This window comes from Lingula anatina, chromosome 9 (assembly GCF_051362555.1).
Source record: "Lingula anatina isolate TDL-2025a chromosome 9, LinAna3.0, whole genome shotgun sequence".
Taxonomy (NCBI): Eukaryota; Metazoa; Brachiopoda; class Lingulata; order Lingulida; family Lingulidae; genus Lingula; species Lingula anatina.
Genome location: NC_141775.1, coordinates 19,041,167 through 19,060,312, shown reverse-complemented (window position 1 = coordinate 19,060,312; position 19,146 = coordinate 19,041,167). Strand labels below are relative to the sequence as shown.

The 19,146-nt window shown below is 37.0% G+C and overlaps 1 protein-coding gene across 1 annotated transcript; it reads right to left on the bottom strand.

Moving 5' to 3' along the window:
* Positions 1–1,790: 1,790 nt before the first annotated feature.
* Positions 1,791–17,358, bottom strand: LOC106152255 (uncharacterized). The gene is made up of 10 exons (XM_086996325.1): positions 17,248–17,358; positions 16,737–16,861; positions 10,973–12,143; positions 10,259–10,308; positions 9,766–9,936; positions 8,623–8,842; positions 8,189–8,359; positions 6,869–6,978; positions 6,530–6,632; positions 1,791–3,807 (listed from the first exon to the last, which is right to left on the bottom strand). Exons 2-10 carry the CDS (start codon positions 16,851–16,853, stop codon positions 3,776–3,778), a joined length of 2,145 nt encoding a protein of 714 aa, XP_086852451.1. The 5' UTR covers positions 16,854–16,861; positions 17,248–17,358; the 3' UTR covers positions 1,791–3,775.
* Positions 17,359–19,146: the final 1,788 nt, after the last annotated feature.

Genomic DNA, 19,146 nt, shown 5'->3' with positions numbered 1-19,146 from the left:
CATGACGATTTCAGTATAATGACCAAGTACGCATGCGTAAAAACACTTGCGTCTAGTTTGTATGGCCGTAAATAATAGCCTCGAAACTTATGGCGATTTGGACATTAGCGCACGGCCGGGATTTGCGAAGCTTTCGAGATACGGGATAGCGCACGCTAGCCATGCTATAGCGCGTGCGCAACATAGCGATCCTTTTGAGGTTCCGAGCCCAGGACAATTTTATTGTAATAAAGAGCGCATGAATTGGAATATTGACTGGTTTTGTCTGTTAGGGAAAGAGTGGGGTAAGGATAATACATGCCCACATGTGGTTTCGTCGCTAAGAAATGAGGGAGAGGGCTTACTTTGCCCCAGTGGATTCGCCAATGGTACGGTCAGAAAAAGCTGTGCTGGTACAGTTGTTGGAAATCGGACGCCTATGAATAGAATGCCCGGCAGACATTTGAATTTACATCGTAGCTACAGGTATTCACAGCTTATATAAATAAACAAATGTTTTGTAATACATTTGTTACCTTTAATATTCGAATAAAAATCAGAACCAACTATGCAAGTCTATTACAAAATTTTCTTTGTACGTATATTAGGCCACACTTTTTTAATTTTATGGATGACATCCTGCGCGCGCACTGATTTTCGTCCATTCTCCAAAAAAAAAAAAAAAAAAAAAAAAAATCCCCCCCCCCAAGGAAGTCGGTTGTCGCAAACGTCTTTATTGAATTTACCGGAAAATGCAATCGGCAATCCTCGGCTTATTCCGCAAGCTCCATACTGTCTTGTAGACTGCGGAGACATCTGAGTAGTTCCGAGTGCAGAAAATGAGCTTTCTGCGCATGCGTATTATCACCACGTGGAAATATGGCAGCTTTGTCGTCAAATTCATCTCTAGCATTCATTTCAAAATACACGACAATTAAAGTCATAAAGAGAACGGGGCCATCGTTTTGGACTGGTTTGCCATTGATATTGTCATGGAGATATCACCCTTTTACAATTATACGAAAGGCTGGCCGCGGCCAGCGATCATCGCCCGGAAAATTTCAGTGACATTCTGTCCAAAGCAGCACATACCAGGTTTTTTTGTAGCGAAAAAAGGGTCGACAAGAGCGTCGTGGTATTTGGTGGACTGAAGGTCAGACAGGCCACCTGATAGTTGGCTGCTACGTGTGAGTCGAAGTAGACAAAATGGCATCGACCGAAATTACCTTTTTTAGATTTGGTAGTAGGAAGCATAGGCCTATCTTTGCTTCATTTTTTTTAACAATTCTGTGAAGTGATTACAATGCTTTAATTTTCTGAGAGTACAAATAAAGACACGCTATTATATTTTATTATATTTGTTTTATTGATTGCTATACCAACAGAATGCATGAAATAACCTTTAATAGATTTGGTAATATGCAGCATATATATTCATGACTTTTTACCTTTCTACGAAGGTATATTCATGACTTTTTACCTTTCTACGAAGTAGGCCATATTCACAATGCTTTAATATTTTGGGAACATGGATAAAGACATATTGTTAGTTTGATACATGTTTCTGTGGTAAATTAGTGTTTCCAGCTGTGTACTGAACACATAACTTTTCTTAAGCAGGTTTTTTTTTTTTTAGACTGTTTTTTTTTTTTTCGCCCACTCGCACCGATTTTGGGGTCCCCAGAGGATGTCATCCATAAAAATAAAAAAGTGTGGCCTTATATTTCTATTATAACATACCCACTTATCAAAAAGGTTTTCACGTCTCCAATTGCATGTGCTTTCGTTTACAAATGATCGCATCAGACCTGTTAACTGTCTCTAATATTTTTATTGCAGACACTGTAATCAACATGGGCTAAGGTACATAAAACAAAATACCAGTGTGAAAATCCATATCTTATACCACATTGCAGATTTAAATTATTCATGCCCATCTTATCTGATATTCTATATTGATTTCCAGAGAGGTAAAAATATTCATTTAGTGATAAGACCCCGCCAACTATCACCAAATTTATGTACATTATCAACAAGAGCATATATTTTATCCGCATCAGACTGCGTTATGTAGAAGCTAATGTCTAAGTGCTGCATGTGTCCCCTGTAGACGGCGAGACATATATTCAGAAATAATTACAAGTCTGTTTAATGAAATGTTACCCCAAAATTCCTTAAGAGCTGGACAGAATGTCCCTAATATCAGACATTTGACCTCTGCACTGCGTAATCCTTTGTAATATTTACACCAAAGGCGAATGAAATGTTCATAGAGCACTGCCTAATATCTCCATTTTAAAATAGAATCTAGTAAAAAATGCAAGTACACACACTGAACAATAGCAGTGTCTCCCCTACTGCACCAATACTATGGGGGAGATAAATGACTGTGGAATATTATGCTCCTGGTATCATTTTATTAACATCAAATTTCACAAAAAAAAATCACAAAATGAGAACCAAGTATACATTCTACCAAAATATGCACTTTCAGGTCCAGTACCTTGTGGCATAGCCAAGTGACCTAATAATAGGTGCCAGCCTACGAGGCAAGGATTCATATAATTGTCTGATGAGTTCAGGGATTATGCTGGCCCAAGCGTGAAACACTGAATATAACTATTTTCTATATAATATAACTATTATTCTCTACTGGTTAGACGGACATTTGTCAAAAGTTTTGACATATCATTCCACACATTTTCTATTACAGGTATGTTTGCATCTGGTCGTGCATCCGGACTCTGGGCAGACCACATCACCTGCGAATGTCCTGTTGTTCAAACCAATCATCAACTGCTCTGGGCCTGTGACAAGGAGCATTGTCACCCTGGTGAACAAATGGATAACTCCTGTCACCAAACATGTTAGTAATAGATGGTAGCAAGCCTGACTCCAAAACATCGATATATTTCTAGTGATTCATGTTTCCATCAACCACTACCAATTCGCCTACGCAATGGATGCTGATGCAGCCCCACACCATGATAAATATGCTGCTCCGGGTTCAAAAATTCAGTGCATGTGCTTCAAATGCTTTACCAGCAGTTCGCTAGCATCGTACCCATCTGTCATCAGAGGTCAGACCAAAGCGAAACCCACCAGAAAAAAATATATAGGACCAATTGCCATGGACTGTCCAGTTCCAGATCCTGTTGACCCTAGTTCACTCTACCTTGCCTGTTTTGTAATGATATAAGAGTTTTTTTGTCTTGCTACCCTGTTATACACTCTCTGAGCATTTAACCGACGCATAGCAATTTTCACAGACACATTCTTATGTGTGAAATTGTTCCACTGTGTTGTCAACTGACAAGCAGTGTCAAACTTTGACAACCTGGACATCAAAATCAGTCGTCGGTCTTCACGACCAGTAGTTTTTCTTGGACAACCCATCAGAGGCAATTTGTCTCTTGATCCAGTGTTTCCATACCGAGACCAGACCCTCTGCACGATTCTGACTGAACAATTCAATTGTGTCGATATTCTGACATTGCCTATATTCCGTCTCTTCAGGTTAAAAACTTGACGCATATAACCGTTATGTAATTGCCTGTATCTTGCCATACTGGAGGAAGACAGGAATAATATTTGCTGTACATGTACAAGACCAACAATACAATTCCATGGTATAGCGGTTTCATACTCATTAGTCACATTATAAGTAGACCAGACATTATAAGTACCGAAGATCTGCCTACTTTTATTACTCTGATTTAGGGGGTGACACTTCTATTGTCCAGTGTGTGTACTTCGTTTGCGGGCTCTCTGTGCATGAAACCATCGACAGTTGTCTTTAGTTTTGGTCTTGGACTGACTCTTCTTCACCTAGAAAACAAACAATTACCAGGTGATACGACAGCAGCAAGAAAATTGTTCTTTACAACAACATGTTTCTTCAAAATATTGAGTTTTATAGAATTAATTAATTTTTTTTTCAGTTCAGATTTATTTGAATATTATTTCATATTATCTTACAGCCAAGAGACACCTCTGTGGATGAAATATTCTATTCATGTAGCCAAATAATCACACCAACACAACAAAGCTCAGCTTTTTGCTCAAAGGTAAATAGCATAAAGTCCATATGACTGAAAATTGTCATTTATTAATGACGAAGAATAATGAGATATAACCTTACAAAAATGGAGGATTATCATACACCCCATGCTATATAAATGTCATAATATAAATAATAATAATAATATAGTTTAATGGGTGCAACCAAGATTAATTCAGAATAAAATAGATATGAAACCACAATAGTTATTGGCGCAGAAATAGAGACTCTGGTTAGTGAAAAAAGAAAAAAATAGAGAAAAACACAAGGACTAAGGCGGGTGATGGGGGAAGGTGGAATGTGTCCAAATTAAAATGAAATAACGAAGCAAGTAATCTTCCAGTGTAGCTGCTTAAACTGCACTACGTAACAATGCGGGTAAATATCAAGCAGCTAAAAAGCTGGATGACTTAAATCTCACTGATGTAGACATTCCCTACATAAACACAATTATCTAAATTGCTGTTTTATGTAGCCAAATGATCATTAGCACAACGCAGCTCTGTTTTTGCTCAAAGGCAAATGAGGTAAAGTGCATATGACTGAAAATTATCATTTTTAATAGTAAAAAAATAATAAGATCCTAAACACATCAAAGTAAGTTACAATCTGGGAATCGCATGACTAGGGGGCACATAAGGAGTAATTTAAGGTTGCACAATGAGATTTCTGGTTCGAACAGAGTACCTCGAATAGCAGATAACTTAATGAAACAAGGGAGTAAGCAGTTACCTTGGTCATCAAAATCACCATACTTGAACCACATGGACAATAAGTGGGTGGGTCATTACTCGCCCAATCAACCATATCCCACAACAAAACTGAACCAAATTAGACACGTTTGACCGATGCCTGATATTTTATTTCAGATTAAACCCTAAAAGCCTATCCAAGGTTTCATTTGTATTGAATATATTTCGATGAGATAAAATAAACAAAAGTGGTCAGAGTAAAGGTTGTTTACGTTAAACAAGTGGTCAGACTAAAGGTTTTTACTGCGTTAATGGAAATGTTTATCCATGTGCATAACACAAGAAAAATCAACCTGACACTTCTTGGAATTTTGAGGTCCAATGAAACAGATATCATCTAGTATACAGGACATGGCCGAATCATGAAATCTCTCCAACATAATCCATTGCATAGCTTTACTCATAGATTAAAAAATCTGGCACGAACAACTTGCACCTATTGGCAAACATTTCTCATAATAAAACAGATCATTCCAGGAAAAACCCTTAAAGGCCCAAGACATGTTTTTCTTGCATGAAAAGTTTAATACCTAGGTAATAGGGTTGTAATAAGCATATTTATCAATAAATGTTGAAAAAAATGTTTTGGGCAACATTGACCTAGTTTTTGGTTATGTTCCACCGGTGACCCACTGGGCTTTAGAGGTAAACAAATGACTAAGTTTCAAGATATCACAAACCTCTTTTTATTACAATAACAACATAAAAAATAAATTTAAACCTGGAAGCGTAGCTAACAACTGTATAAAACATTTCTGTGTGGTTTAAGACTATTGTATTTATAATGAAAAGGCAGAATATTGAAAGTATTATTTACCTTGAGATGACAATAAAGACACATAAAAACCCACTAGACAATAGCATTAACTCCTTCTTATGGAGGCAGACATATTTGAGTGAAGTGAAGGATAATGATCTAGTTTCTAATTGGTCAACAAGGATAAACTAGTACATAAGGAATAGGAAATGGTAAAATGAAGTGGATTCATTTTGTGTGGTATGGGTAGGGACGTGTCAAACGTGTGGGTCACAGGTGACCCACTGGGCCTTTAAGGGATGGACGCAGTTCATAATCAGTAAAATGTGGAAAACATCTTGAATATAAGATATACCTAAAAGAGCACCACGAACAAAATGTTGGACATGTGCGATAACAGCATCAATGAAGTGCCACAGAGAACTCTCTTGGAATGTTAGAATCAACCGAGACCAGGTTGGGATAAAAAAAAAGATCGTAAATTACACGAGTTTTGTGAAGATCAGATTTAGGGACAACATGTAACATTGAATATTTGAAATCTGTAAGAAGGAGACTAAATTGTGCCAGCAATCCGCCCAAAGGATAACCTGATTCAATGTAGTCCCAAATCACTTCAGGAGGAGTAAGTACTGATAAATGAATGTGAGGTGCGTGAATGCTGGGAGTTGTGGTGCAATTTAGGTGGAAACACATAGAAATAACATTGATGAGAAAAATAACCTTATGAAGATCATAACCTTGAAGTTCCAGCTTTAGTTGGGAATGATTTATTGAAGTTGGGAAAAAATTTTGTAGGTGGGGTCTGCAACTGGGTGGGAGATTTGAGACATTTGATAAAAGGATGAGATCTTCAGCAGGACTGGCAGCATTGTTTGTACCTTAACACATTCCAGGTTCGTTGTTTTTGCTTACTTTTGATCTCGAGTCTTTATTATTCGGCCGAATACACCTCGGGAAGATGCGACTCTTTTTGCTTACCTGGAGTTATGTTGAAGAAAACTTTCTTTCGTAAGCTGGTAACTATCTCTGGTGCCTGTTTGTTGCCCTCTATTGTTTGCTTTTGAGAGATCGCGTGATTCACCTGGTGAAATAAAATATTACATGAAGTGAACAGTTCTGATTAAACTGTCAAAATATACAGAAGAGCATTTCGCTGGTTCTTAAAAAGTCTGTGCATGTTGGACTGTATTTACATAAGTCACCTCTTACGACATGTCACTTCTTCTGGTAGCTATGTTTTATATTTGATTGGTGTTCTAATGAATTTAACACACTTTCAATGCAAAATAATGTAGTTCATGTTATTTCAGTACTTACATTCACCAACATTTGTAAAACGTCATATTTGTGTGCTTCACGATAAAATGTATCGACAATGGATTGAACAAACCATGTTCCCTTTCCCGGGTGTCGCCAAGATACGTAATCTGAAACAGAAAATACTGAAGCCTTAACGTATTATTTACTCGTAGATGCAACGGTACTGTTTATTTTTATTTTGTTAATATAACAGTACTTAGTCTCACGGAGAGTGCGGAAAAGCAAATTTCATAAATCGCGTAGATCGAGGAACTATTAGTAAAGTATATTTGCCGATAGTGTTACAGTGAACCGACCTGAAATGATCTCCAAAAGGCCAATAATACGGGTCACGTTTCTAGCCATCGCAGGCATCATTGGAACACTGAATCACTACTCATTTTAAGGGTTTTTTTCGGTCAGGCACAGTGCAGCATGGAAAGTTGGAGACCAGTCAAATCTATGTCAACCGGAAGCTTATTTGTATCAAAATAACAAAGTAAACTTAAAACATTTTGCCATGGCATTCGGGTCCTTGGCGATGCATTTTGTTTTGCTGATATGCCTGCCACATCTTTGAAAACCAGGCTATACAGAATTGCCCTTCAACAAATCGAAGCCTTCAATCAAGAAAAAGCAGAACTTGTTTTTCTTCCTCTGTTTTCCCTGGCATGCCTCTGCGCTATCAAGTAACATGAAGCGTCTGATTCAAAGAATCAAACGTGTCGACATTCATGAATGCCTTCGATGCCTATACTTTGTGCACACTGAGAATTCAATGTCAGAAATACACGATAGCGATTTTTAAATTAAATTAAATTAAATTAAAATCTGTCGAATTACGTAGTTTAAATTTTGATAATTGAATTTTCCATAATCGGCATGTTTTTTTCTCAACATTTGCATAAGCTACAAAGTCTTTTTTATCGAAAGAAATCGTCTGACAGCTTCCCAAATACAATTAGGTAACGTCTCGACACACTTTCGTTTTTCGTAGTGATCGTGAACGCATTTTTAAAAGCATTATGGCAAAAATGTACGTAAATTTTAATTAAATTTGGCACATATATTTTATTTGATACTGTATAAAAATACATGCACCATTTTCAGTATTTACTGGTGCAGTAATGTAGTGCGCATTTAAAAGTATACACGTACAATACAGTTCTCCACAATATGTCAAAAGACCACAAAATGCACACCATCTTCTACCTGAGGCAAAATGCCATAATCCCAGCATCACCACGTGCACCTTATCATTTTGATTTTTTTTTCTGATGAAAAACACATTTGTAAGGCCTAAGTAAAATGGCATACAAAGAAACACGGTTAAAGTACCTGGTGAAGTCGCATGGACCTCGAGAAAATCGGACATTGTCGGATCATTGGATGGCTTTGGAATCTCGTGTGGCGCATCGGGTACCTCATCGCCAAGGTTTGCTGCAGGTGGTGCTTGCTGTGGTTGTTGAACTGTTTGTCCGTCCAGGAGTGTCCCACTGTCCAATATCTCTGGGCGAATATGGAAAAAAAAATGAAATACCCCATACACCCTTATGTGGATTACATGTTTACATATAAGTTAGAATTGATATCAGTATTAACTAATTAAACAATTACATAATACTAAGTGTCATTCATTTCGTGTGGCTGAATATAATTTAAAGGAGACAAACTGTTAATACAGTTTAATATCTCAATACATTTGTTTAATAATTTTGCATGTTATTTTCATCGCAGGTATTCAAGCTTGTGTAATACATTCCATAACTTACTTCCCTGGCAAGCCTGAATAAATATCATTTTCGGTTTGCCCGACAGGCCAAGACAGTTCCTGTTATTCAAAATGGCTTTGATATATTTGAAGGGTAAAGGATAGCCATCCGTTCCATAAACAGCACCCTCGGTACCATGGCTCAGTAGAAACAAGATGAAAGAATCGTAGATCTTGTGATCGTCTCTTTGACTTTCTTGTTCTATTTCTTCCTTCATTTCCTTTACACATTAAAATAAAAGAAGAAGTGACATAAAAACATAGTGTACTTCAAACGAAATAGCATGCAATGACTGCAGAGACGTGGTACGTACGGAATTGGGTTATCAACGACAGCGTAAAGCATCAATTCATACTTGACGCTAACAGAGAATGTGAAAGGCAGTAGCCACCGAGGACGGACATATGGTGGTATATTTGTAGATTGTACGCCATGTCTGTTTGTATACAACATTGGTCAAAAGGTTGTCCCACCCCCATTTCCATGTACTTTTATTTACAAATGATCACCTCACAGCTGTGAACTGTTAGAAATAGTGCTTTTTATTACGGATACCGTGTCTAAGATGATTCATGGTTAAAAAAAAAACAAAATAGTGGTGAAAATATACACATTTTATACCATTTAGTTAAATTTATAAGAGGTACCCCTCGATTCGACTGTTTCACTGTGATTTCTACAGATGTAAAGAAATGTCTATAAAATTGAAAAGACTTGTCCGATTCTTCTTAAACAAGATGGGGGATTTGGCCCAGGTTTTTATGGGGTTGGTTTTTAAAGTACATGGAAATAGGGGTGGGACAACCTTTTTGACCAATGTTGTATAACTATTCAGTGTACCGTACATCTCTCATATAAATACAAATACATGCAATGAACAGAAACGAGTGAAAAGCTTCATTTTAGTAGAAAAATATATTGCAGTGAAATAGATAAACATAATAAAATGTGACCGAAAAGTTTGTTTGACAACACCTGTTTTGATCCAAAAGGTTCAAGTATCAATTGTATCATCTTTGTGTCACTGATAAATATATTTAGATATCACCAAAAAGTATGTTAGTCTTTGAAACCTAAAAGCCATTTGGCTTTTACGATGTTCGTTTTATTACAAACACACCATGATCTTATTAATGAACTCACATTTGCAGTCAGGTTACTGATAACGTCTGTCTCATAATGGAGGTAACGGAATAGTTTCCTCAAGGCAACAACATCTACCTCGGTACCATCACGTTCTGGAAGCCAGTCCACGGAAAATGTCTTGTTGTTGATAATGACTGCACGACCTCTTGGTTCGGAATCGTTCTTGTACTGAAACGCACACATACACCCTCTTTATGTGAAATTTATCATTAGAAATATCAGAGGTCATATAGCAAGTGTAACAGAGTGAAAAGTGCTCATTTATGCCTAAGTGTATCCAATTTTTCTTATGATTGTGTATATACAAGTACATTTAATTTCATGGTCTTACTAAAACTTGTGCAAGTGAGGATAATGGTCAGCAAACACAGAACGTTCCTATAATGTTACCAAAATGTTTTTGGACATATGATATGGTAACGTTATAATAACGTTCTGTGTTTGCTGCGCAGTACTTAGACACAAACATATTTAAAAGCTCATAACTTGCCTCGTTTTCAGGACACTTGGCTGCACGACGGTCTTGATTCTCTGGGGCTGCTAAAATGGTAAGATTGGCCTAATATATATTATATATTGGTACTTGGCCTCTAGGGCCCCATCAAAATACTTTATGTCCTATCATACGCCGTACTTTTCCTTTCAAAATCCATTCCGAAATGATTGTTAATTTTGGTTTTATTTTTCACTGACATGTTTCTAATGACTTGTTATCACAGGTTGCTAATTCATAACATGTTTGAGTAAAATCTGAATACGATATCTTGCCTTTTGTTTCTAATAAAAATGTTACAAACAAGTACCTAGTTCATTTAAGAAGGGTAGATTAATATAAATTTTCCCATTAATTTCTAATTGAGCATTTTTTAGTCTATTGCATATACAATTGAGTATTCATACGAAATAACTAACATTGTATGTCATTAGTGTTTGTGTAAAAAATCAATATTTTCAAAAATATATGTACAAAACAGAAATATCCTTAATACTTTTTTCCAGATAAATAATTTTGAAAATTAAAACTAATCAAACCTAAATTTTCTTATGGTATCTGGTTTCAGATATTACATGATGTGTAATCAGGGATCTTTTAAAATGTTAAGATCTGTGAACCAATTAACACGGAATGCATGTTCTATGTTAAAATAGCATAGGGCGTAATGTCTATTCACAACAACACTACGTGATATTTCAAACTGCTTACCAGAAAACCAAACGCGATATGGCCTTAAATCTACCGACACTTCAGAGTTCTCTACATACACACATATGGAATCGGCTGTTTGGACATCATGCGCATTTATTGGAATATTGGGTCCGTCATTTTTTAACCTGATGCTGTAGCCAAAATGCATCCTGGGGCAGTATGTATCCCGAAGGACTGTCAACTCATTTTCAACTGTTTTTCTTGCTTCTGAGTACACGTGAGTCTTTGGAGGGAGTCCAGTGGCGTTAGTTATAAACAACTTCATGGCCTTATTTTCAATGGCGAGATGCAGCACCGACTGTTTATCAGCCAGGCGGAAGGAGGCGCTGTCAAACCCAACAACTGGGATGTTATTTTTATATTGCTGAGCTTTATACTTCCTTAGAAGACGGATGGTCAGACGATGAAATAACCCAGTAGGAAACAGAATATGAGGGAATGCGATAAGCAAATATTTCTGCGGATTTGTCTCATTCGCACTGTTATTTGATACCAGCATACTGGGTACGAGGAATCTTCTTTTTCCATGTCCAGGCAGAGGGTTTTCAACTGATTGGGATATTTCTAACATCAAGTCGAAATGCAGCATAAGTCGAATGATTTCAGTCTTTTTTTCGGCCATCTTGAATTCTTTTAGATACTCATCAAATACCTCCTCTTTTAGGACTCCTCTTTCAAGCTCATCTTTCAGGACATGGCCGCGACTGCATCCAGAGTGAATGCTGGCCGGGGTCATGATGGCAGAAAACACAACTGCTAACCAAAGTGGATCTATTATGACGACACTTTCCAGTCCATCAATTTTAAAGTGTAGGATGTCGCCTTGACGGTGATGGTAAGGAATGAATTTTTCTTGTAATTCTCCATCAGGGAGTCCTACCCTTTGCGCCATTTCCATCAATTTTTCAATAGTTATGATGGGTGTTTCTTCACTCTTCTTTGCCAAATTCATTTCCAATTTAATCCAACTCACTGGAAGATGTTGAACGGTAGCCTCACTGTCGCTGCTATAACCGCACAAATCTTCGATCGCTCTTTTTATTTCAGCAAACTCCTCATCGTCTTCGGCCAAGTTGCTTATGGCAAAATATCGATAGACGTGGTCCTTGAGTACCTGCTTGTCATCGAGACACTTCTTGAGTTTATCAAAAATCTTTTCAACCTCGCCCTATGAATGAAAAGATGTTAAGATTCTTTTGTAGTTTTTCACTACTATATAATAATGCTTAAGTGTCAGAGCGAAAGAAAACATCTACCAGGGTGTGTGTATGTACATGTATATATGTGTATATGATATAGTCCACTTCGTTCAAGTTGAAAAATGGGTGTGCTGCAATGAACCTATAAAATTAGGATGGAGTACAGTGGGCAAGGGACACCCTTTTCCCCCAACATTAAATCATGCCATCCACAAATAGTCACATAGTGAAAAGTTTCTAAATAATTAAGTCACTCGTCAGGAATCATGATATGGTTGAAGGGATACAAATTATACATAGAACTAGAGGATCAGAGAGGCGATATCGCCTCTGAATATTGTACCACCAGCTGGAGCAAGCGCATTCGTATAGACCCCCACATACACAAAATAAGGAACACAGCCACCAGTCTTGTGCTTGACAAGCTGTAAAAATGCAATCAACAAGAATTTTCAAAATATGCAAAAAATATATATATAACTAAAAATGGTACAATCAAAGTTAAGTTCATCGTAAGGTAGGTCAAAGGTCAATTCCAAGGTCACAGTAAATTGCCAGTATATGACTTCCTATTCAGCTTCAATAGTAACTATTCGCCTATCTCTGCCAGATTTGGAGTTAAAAGAGAAAGAAATTAGCAGAGTTCAGTTCATGATAATAAGTAGGTCAAAGGTCAATTTAAAGGTCACACTTAGATTGCCAGTATATGACTTCCTTTCACGTTCAATAGTAACTATGGACCTATCTCTGCCAGTTTTGGAGATAAAGGGGAAGCAAAATATGCAAAATTCAGTTCATGGTGAAAAGTATGTCAAAGGTCAATTTTAAGGTCACTCTTAGATTGCCAGTATATGACTTCCTATTCAACTTCAATAGAGACTATGGACCTATCTCTGCCAGTTTTGGAGATAAAAGGGAAGCAAAATTTGCAAAATTCAGTTCATGGTGAAAAGTAGGTCAAAGGTCAATATTAAGGTCACATTTAGATTGCCAGTATATGACTTCCTATTCAACTTCAATAGTAACTATGGACCTATCTCTGCCAGTTTTGGAGATAAAAGGGAAGCAAAATTTGCAAAGTTCAGTTCATGGTGAAAAGTAGGTCAAAGGTCAATTTGAAGGTCACATGTAGATTGCCAGTATATGACTTCCTATTCAAGTTCAATAGAAACTATGGACCTATCTCTGCCAGTTTTGGAGATAAAAGGGAAGCAAAATTTGCAAAGTTCAGTTCATGATGAAAAGTAGGTCAAAGGTCAATTTTAAGGTCACATGTAGATTGCCAGTATATGACTTCCTATTCAAGTTCAATAGAAACTAGGGACCTATCTCTGCCAGTTTTGGAGATAAAAGGAAAGCAAAATTTGCAAAGTTTAGTTCATGGTGAAAAGTAGGTCAAAGGTCAATTTTAAGGTCACATGTAGATTGCCAGTATATGACTTCCTATTCAAGTTCAATAGAGACTATGGACCTATCTCTGCCAGTTTTGGAGATAAAAGGGAAGCAAAATTTGCAAAGTTTAGTTCATGGTGAAAAGTAGGTCAAAGGTCAATTTTAAGGTCACATTTAGATTGCCAGTATATGACTTCCTATTCAAGTTCAATAGAGACTATGGACCTATCTCTGCCAGTTTTGGAGATATAAGGGACTAAATGGTATAATTTTGGAGTTACCATAATGTGCCATAAATTTCCTACAGAAAAAATTAATTAAAATAAAGAAAAGGTCATTTTGGTCAAAATTCTTGAAATGGGAGATGCTCTGAAGTTCCAGAGGTTCAAATTTGATGAAATAATGTCATTTTTGACCACAAGTTGTCTGCTTTGCCAAGCCTTATGTTTTATTTTTCCGGAGTTCAAAATTTATTATTCATTACTGTACTGCACATTTTGCTTTCACCACCAATATGTACTTTTTTATACAGTGTAACTTTGGAGATAAAAGGGAAGCAAAATTTGCAAAGTTCAGTTCATGGTGAAAAGTAGGTCAAAGGTCAATTTTAAGGTCACATTTAGATTGCCAGTATATGACTTCCTATTCAACTTCAATAGTAACTATGGACCTATCTCTGCCAGTTTTGGAGATAAAAGGGAATCAAAATTTGCAAAGTTCAGTTCATGGTGAAAAGTAGGTCAAAGGTCAATTTGAAGGTCACATGTAGATTGCCAGTATATGACTTCCTATTCAAGTTCAATAGAAACTATGGACCTATCTCTGCCGGTTTTGGAGATAAAAGGGAAGCAAAATTTGCAAAGTTCAGTTCATGATGAAAAGTAGGTCAAAGGTCAATTTTAAGGTCACATGTAGATTGCCAGTATATGACTTCCTATTCAAGTTCAATAGAAACTAGGGACCTATCTCTGCCAGTTTTGGAGATAAAAGGAAAGCAAAATTTGCAAAGTTTAGTTCATGGTGAAAAGTAGGTCTAAGGTCAATTTTAAGGTCACATGTAGATTGCCAGTATATGACTTCCTATTCAAGTTCAATAGAGACTATGGACCTATCTCTGCCAGTTTTGGAGATAAAAGGGAAGCAAAATTTGCAAAGTTTAGTTCATGGTGAAAAGTAGGTCAAAGGTCAATTTTAAGGTCACATGTAGATTGCCAGTATATGACTTCCTATTCAAGTTCAATAGAGACTATAGACCTATCTCTGCCAGTTTTGGAGATAAAAGGTAAGCAAAATTTGCAAAGTTCAGTTCATGGTGAAAAGTAGGTCAAAGGTCAATTTTAAGGTCACATTTAGATTGCCAGTATATGACTTCCTATTCAACTTCAATAGTAACTATGGACCTATCTCTGCCAGTTTTGGAGATAAAAGGGAATCAAAATTTGCAAAGTTCAGTTCATGGTGAAAAGTAGGTCAAAGGTCAATTTGAAGGTCACATGTAGATTGCCAGTATATGACTTCCTATTCAAGTTCAATAGAGACTATGGACCTATCTCTGCCAGTTTTGGAGATATAAGGGACTAAATGGTATAATTTTGGAGTTACCATAATGTGCCATAAATTTCCTACAGAAAAAATTAATTAAAATAAAGAAAAGGTCATTTTGGTCAAAATTCTTGAAATGGGAGATGCTCTGAAGTTCCAGAGGTTCAAATTTGATGAAATAATGTCATTTTTGACCACAAGTTGTCTGCTTTGCCAAGCCTTATGTTTTATTTTTCCGGAGTTCAAAATTTATTATCCATTACTGTACTGCACATTTTGCTTTCACCACCAATATGTACTTTTTTATACAGCGTAACTTTGGAGATAAAAGGGAAGCAAAATTTGCAAAGTTCAGTTCATGGTGAAAAGTAGGTCAAAGGTCAATTTTAAGGTCACTCTTAGATTGCCAGTATATGACTTCCTATTCAAGTTCAATAGAAACTATGGACCTATCTCTGCCAGTTTTGGAGATAAAAGGGAAGCAAAATTTGCAAAGTTCAGTTCATGGTGAAAAGTAGGTCAAAGGTCAATTTGAAGGTCACATGTAGATTGCCAGTATATGACTTCCTATTCAAGTTCAATAGAGACTATGGACCTATCTCTGCCAGTTTTGGAGATAAAGGGGAAGCAAAATATGCAAAATTCAGTTCATGGTGAAAAGTAGGTCAAAGGTCAATTTTAAGGTCACTCTTAGATTGCCAGTATATGACTTCCTATTCAAGTTCAATAGAAACTATGGACCTATCTCTGCCAGTTTTGGAGATAAAAGGGAAGCAAAATTTGCAATGTTCAGTTCATGGTGAAAAGTAGGTCAAAGGTCAATTTTAAGGTCACATGTAGATTGCCAGTATATGACTTCCTATTCAAGTTTAATAGAAACTATGGACCTATCTCTGCCAGTTTTGGAGATATAAGGGACTAAATGTTATAATTTTGGATTTACCATAATGTGCCATAAATTTCCTACAGAAAAGATTAATTTAAATAAAGAAAACATCATTTTGGTCAAAATTCTTGAAATGGGAGGTGCTCTGAAGTTCCAGATGTTCAAATTTGATGAAAGAATATCATTTTTGACCACAAGTTGTCTGCTTTGCCAAGCCTTATGTTTTATTTTTCCGGAGTTCAAAATTTATTATCCATTACCGTACTGCACATTTTGCTTTCACCACCAATATGTACTTTTGGATACAGCGTAACTCGAAACTCTAAAGGTCAAATCCAAGGGCATATTTGAAATCTACACATATGACTTTTGGAAAGCTGTCTGTAGAAATTTTTCCCATAATTCCTTCCATAGGGGAGATAATAAGCATTTAATTTTGCCATTTTTGGACAAGGGTGCATTGCAATAAGTGCCACACCTAGACCCCAATACCGACAAAGCCCAAATTTTACGTGGACATGTTGAGATTATAGGTGACCTAAATCCAAGAGATGGGTATGGAGGCCCTTACCGTCTAGGAGGAGAAGCGGTAACGGTGACTTGGCAGCGGAGCCGCAGGAGCCGGCGGAACCGGCGGAACATACGGGTCGGGACTAAAACCATGTGTACCACCAGCGCCTATGCTGGTGGTACAATAAGTACAGTAGTAATTGAATAATTGTGATAAGAAAAGCGTTTTCACCTGTGGGCATAACATGTCCTTATGAGTTCCAATAATCAAGACGTATGGCATGGCATTTTTGTCTTCTTCCCTCAATTTTCCAATAGTGTGCATATGGATTGAGTTTAACCAAAACATAATAAACTCTGAAAAATACATACAAAGCCTTGAGGTTTATGCAAAGATGAATATTAATCAGTGTTTTCTCCTCAGCATTGCTAAAAAATAGCGCCAATAATATAATAATAATAATAATAATAATAATAATGTTTCTTATTGGGCGGCTTACAATGGTAAATATAACTAAAATCCTTAAAATTACTAGAATATTAAAATCCAAAACAATCATCGGAACCATTTAAAATTAACGCTACTAAAATCTCAATGTTATATATATATATATATTAAGAGCAATAGAGATATTTAAAAATGTGGATCTTTTAATAAAGAAATTACACACAGTTGACAGGCCATTATTTACATGAGGGCCCTGAGTAGCTTATACATGTAAAGATATAAAGCTCAACAATACCTTTCAGCGTCTTCTCTCCCCTGTATACACGGATTTTATCATCGAGGTCCTGGTCAAGTCGGAATACCAACAAGTAGATGATCCGCTCTGAGAGGAATGTTTGGTGCGTGGTGTAGTACGGTAATATGCCAAACAATTCGACCAAGATTAATTAATTAATTTCATGGAAATGTCAGTTTGGTCGAATTGATTAAAATACAGCAAATGGAAACCTTTGATATCGTCGGATTGTTAGGGGCATCTGCCAAAACGTCCATCTTTCCGGAAGTATTGCATTTTACCGGAAGTGTTACGCAAGATAAGCCGCAATTTTCGCCTAACATGTGTTTCAGGCATGTTTTATCCTCCTGAAAACTTATTTTGCTGTGTACAATATGTGCTAACATTACTTAACATTAAAAAAGACGACAATTATAATTTTTAATTATACATTTCCCTCACCTACGATCACTTTCATGATGCGCTTCACAAGTTGGACGAGTATTTCCCCGGAGACGGGTGTTGTAAACAAAGGCCGGTCACTTATATTTGAAACCGGTAGCTTAAGTGGACTTTAACTAGTTATGTGATCTACGTACGCCCTATTTGAATTTTAATATGACAACTGAAATCAACCGAACTGAAATTTTTTACCAGTCTGAGATCAGTTGTTTTCAACCCGCAAGGCTTGCTCAGCGTCGAGGCGTAGACGTACGTACTTCCGAAGAAAATTCAATCACCCGTATCAAAGCATACCAACTGGTACTCAAACGGAAATCAGTGTAACTTCAAATTACTATTAAGTATCTTATTTAAAAAGCATGTCATATAAAAACATATTGAGTAAAGGCAAAATACGGAGCGTACCTGTGCCGATAGACATACAGTATTTTGCTGGCATTCTTCCGATTTTCTTACTTATATGCTCTCGCTGTGCACAAACCACGGTGCATATTGAAAACCCCACTGATACAACCCGAACGTAAAAAAAGCATTTACTTGCCATAATTTTCACAAAACAGGTGCATTTATAATTTGACGTGAGAATTGAGCACATGCAGAAATGAGAGACTGGTTTTATCTGGTCTGTTCCAGCATAGCGCAAACCACATGTTAATGAAGACGGTCCCATTTTGGGGGAGGGGTCACAGGAATGGAGTTCGTCGTGGATTACGCTAAATATTATCAACATTTCATGCATCTAGGGAAATAGAAAGTGACTCACAGGTAACGTAAATACCCAGTGGAACTCTCTATGAAGCTCCCATGGAGTTAAGGAAGACGTCATTTTTATTGTTGACAAATCAGTTATCCATGTAGGTGAACAGCGACACGTGTTCGTCAGATTTTGACAGCGCGTGGTATTTGGCGCCAAGAAGTCTGGGCGGTCGATCCCGCTGATCTTTCGGTCGATTGTAGTAAATGTAAGATCTTGCTGTGTTGACTTCAAGAACGTTTCCCCATCTGCATATATATTTCAATCGAACTTGAAAATAAATTGCTTTTTCTTCCCAAACTTTTTATTGCTAGCAAACGCGATATATGGTCTATATGAAGGTGTTTACGACGTATTTTACCCACTGTCGATATTTGGTTTCATCCAGAATAGACCTTTTTTTAACCCCCCCCCCCCCTCGCCCCAGTTACGGGCGTGATGAATCAGTCAGCGAGGGCAAGTCTGCTTAATAGCAAAATTTGTATGTCTATAAGCACTATTATTGTCATCGGGGACAAAGGAAAAGACAGGTACGTCATGCTTCCAGATTAGATCTTCAATTAATTGTTTCTTCCTCATTGACGAGAGCTATAGAAAGGACAACAATTGACAAAGGGCCGAGGCATGCAGCATCTATTTCACTGGCTTGAAAATTTACCGAGTCTTGTCGACGATGTGGTCGAACAATCGGAACAAGAAAAAAA

What these genes read in the sequence shown, in the direction of transcription:
- LOC106152255 (XM_086996325.1), bottom strand. Translation starts at nt 16,853, where the DNA reads ATGTTTTGGTTAAACTCAATCCATATGCACACTATTGGAAAATTGAGG. An exon ending in TCAGTAACCTGACTGCAAAT is followed by an intron (nt 8,843 to 9,765) that starts GTGAGTTCATTA and finishes TAATGTGTAAAG; the next exon opens with GAAATGAAGGAAGAAATAGA. An exon ending in GGTCCATGCGACTTCACCAG is followed by an intron (nt 6,979 to 8,188) that starts GTACTTTAACCG and finishes TTTCTGTTTCAG; the next exon opens with ATTACGTATCTTGGCGACAC.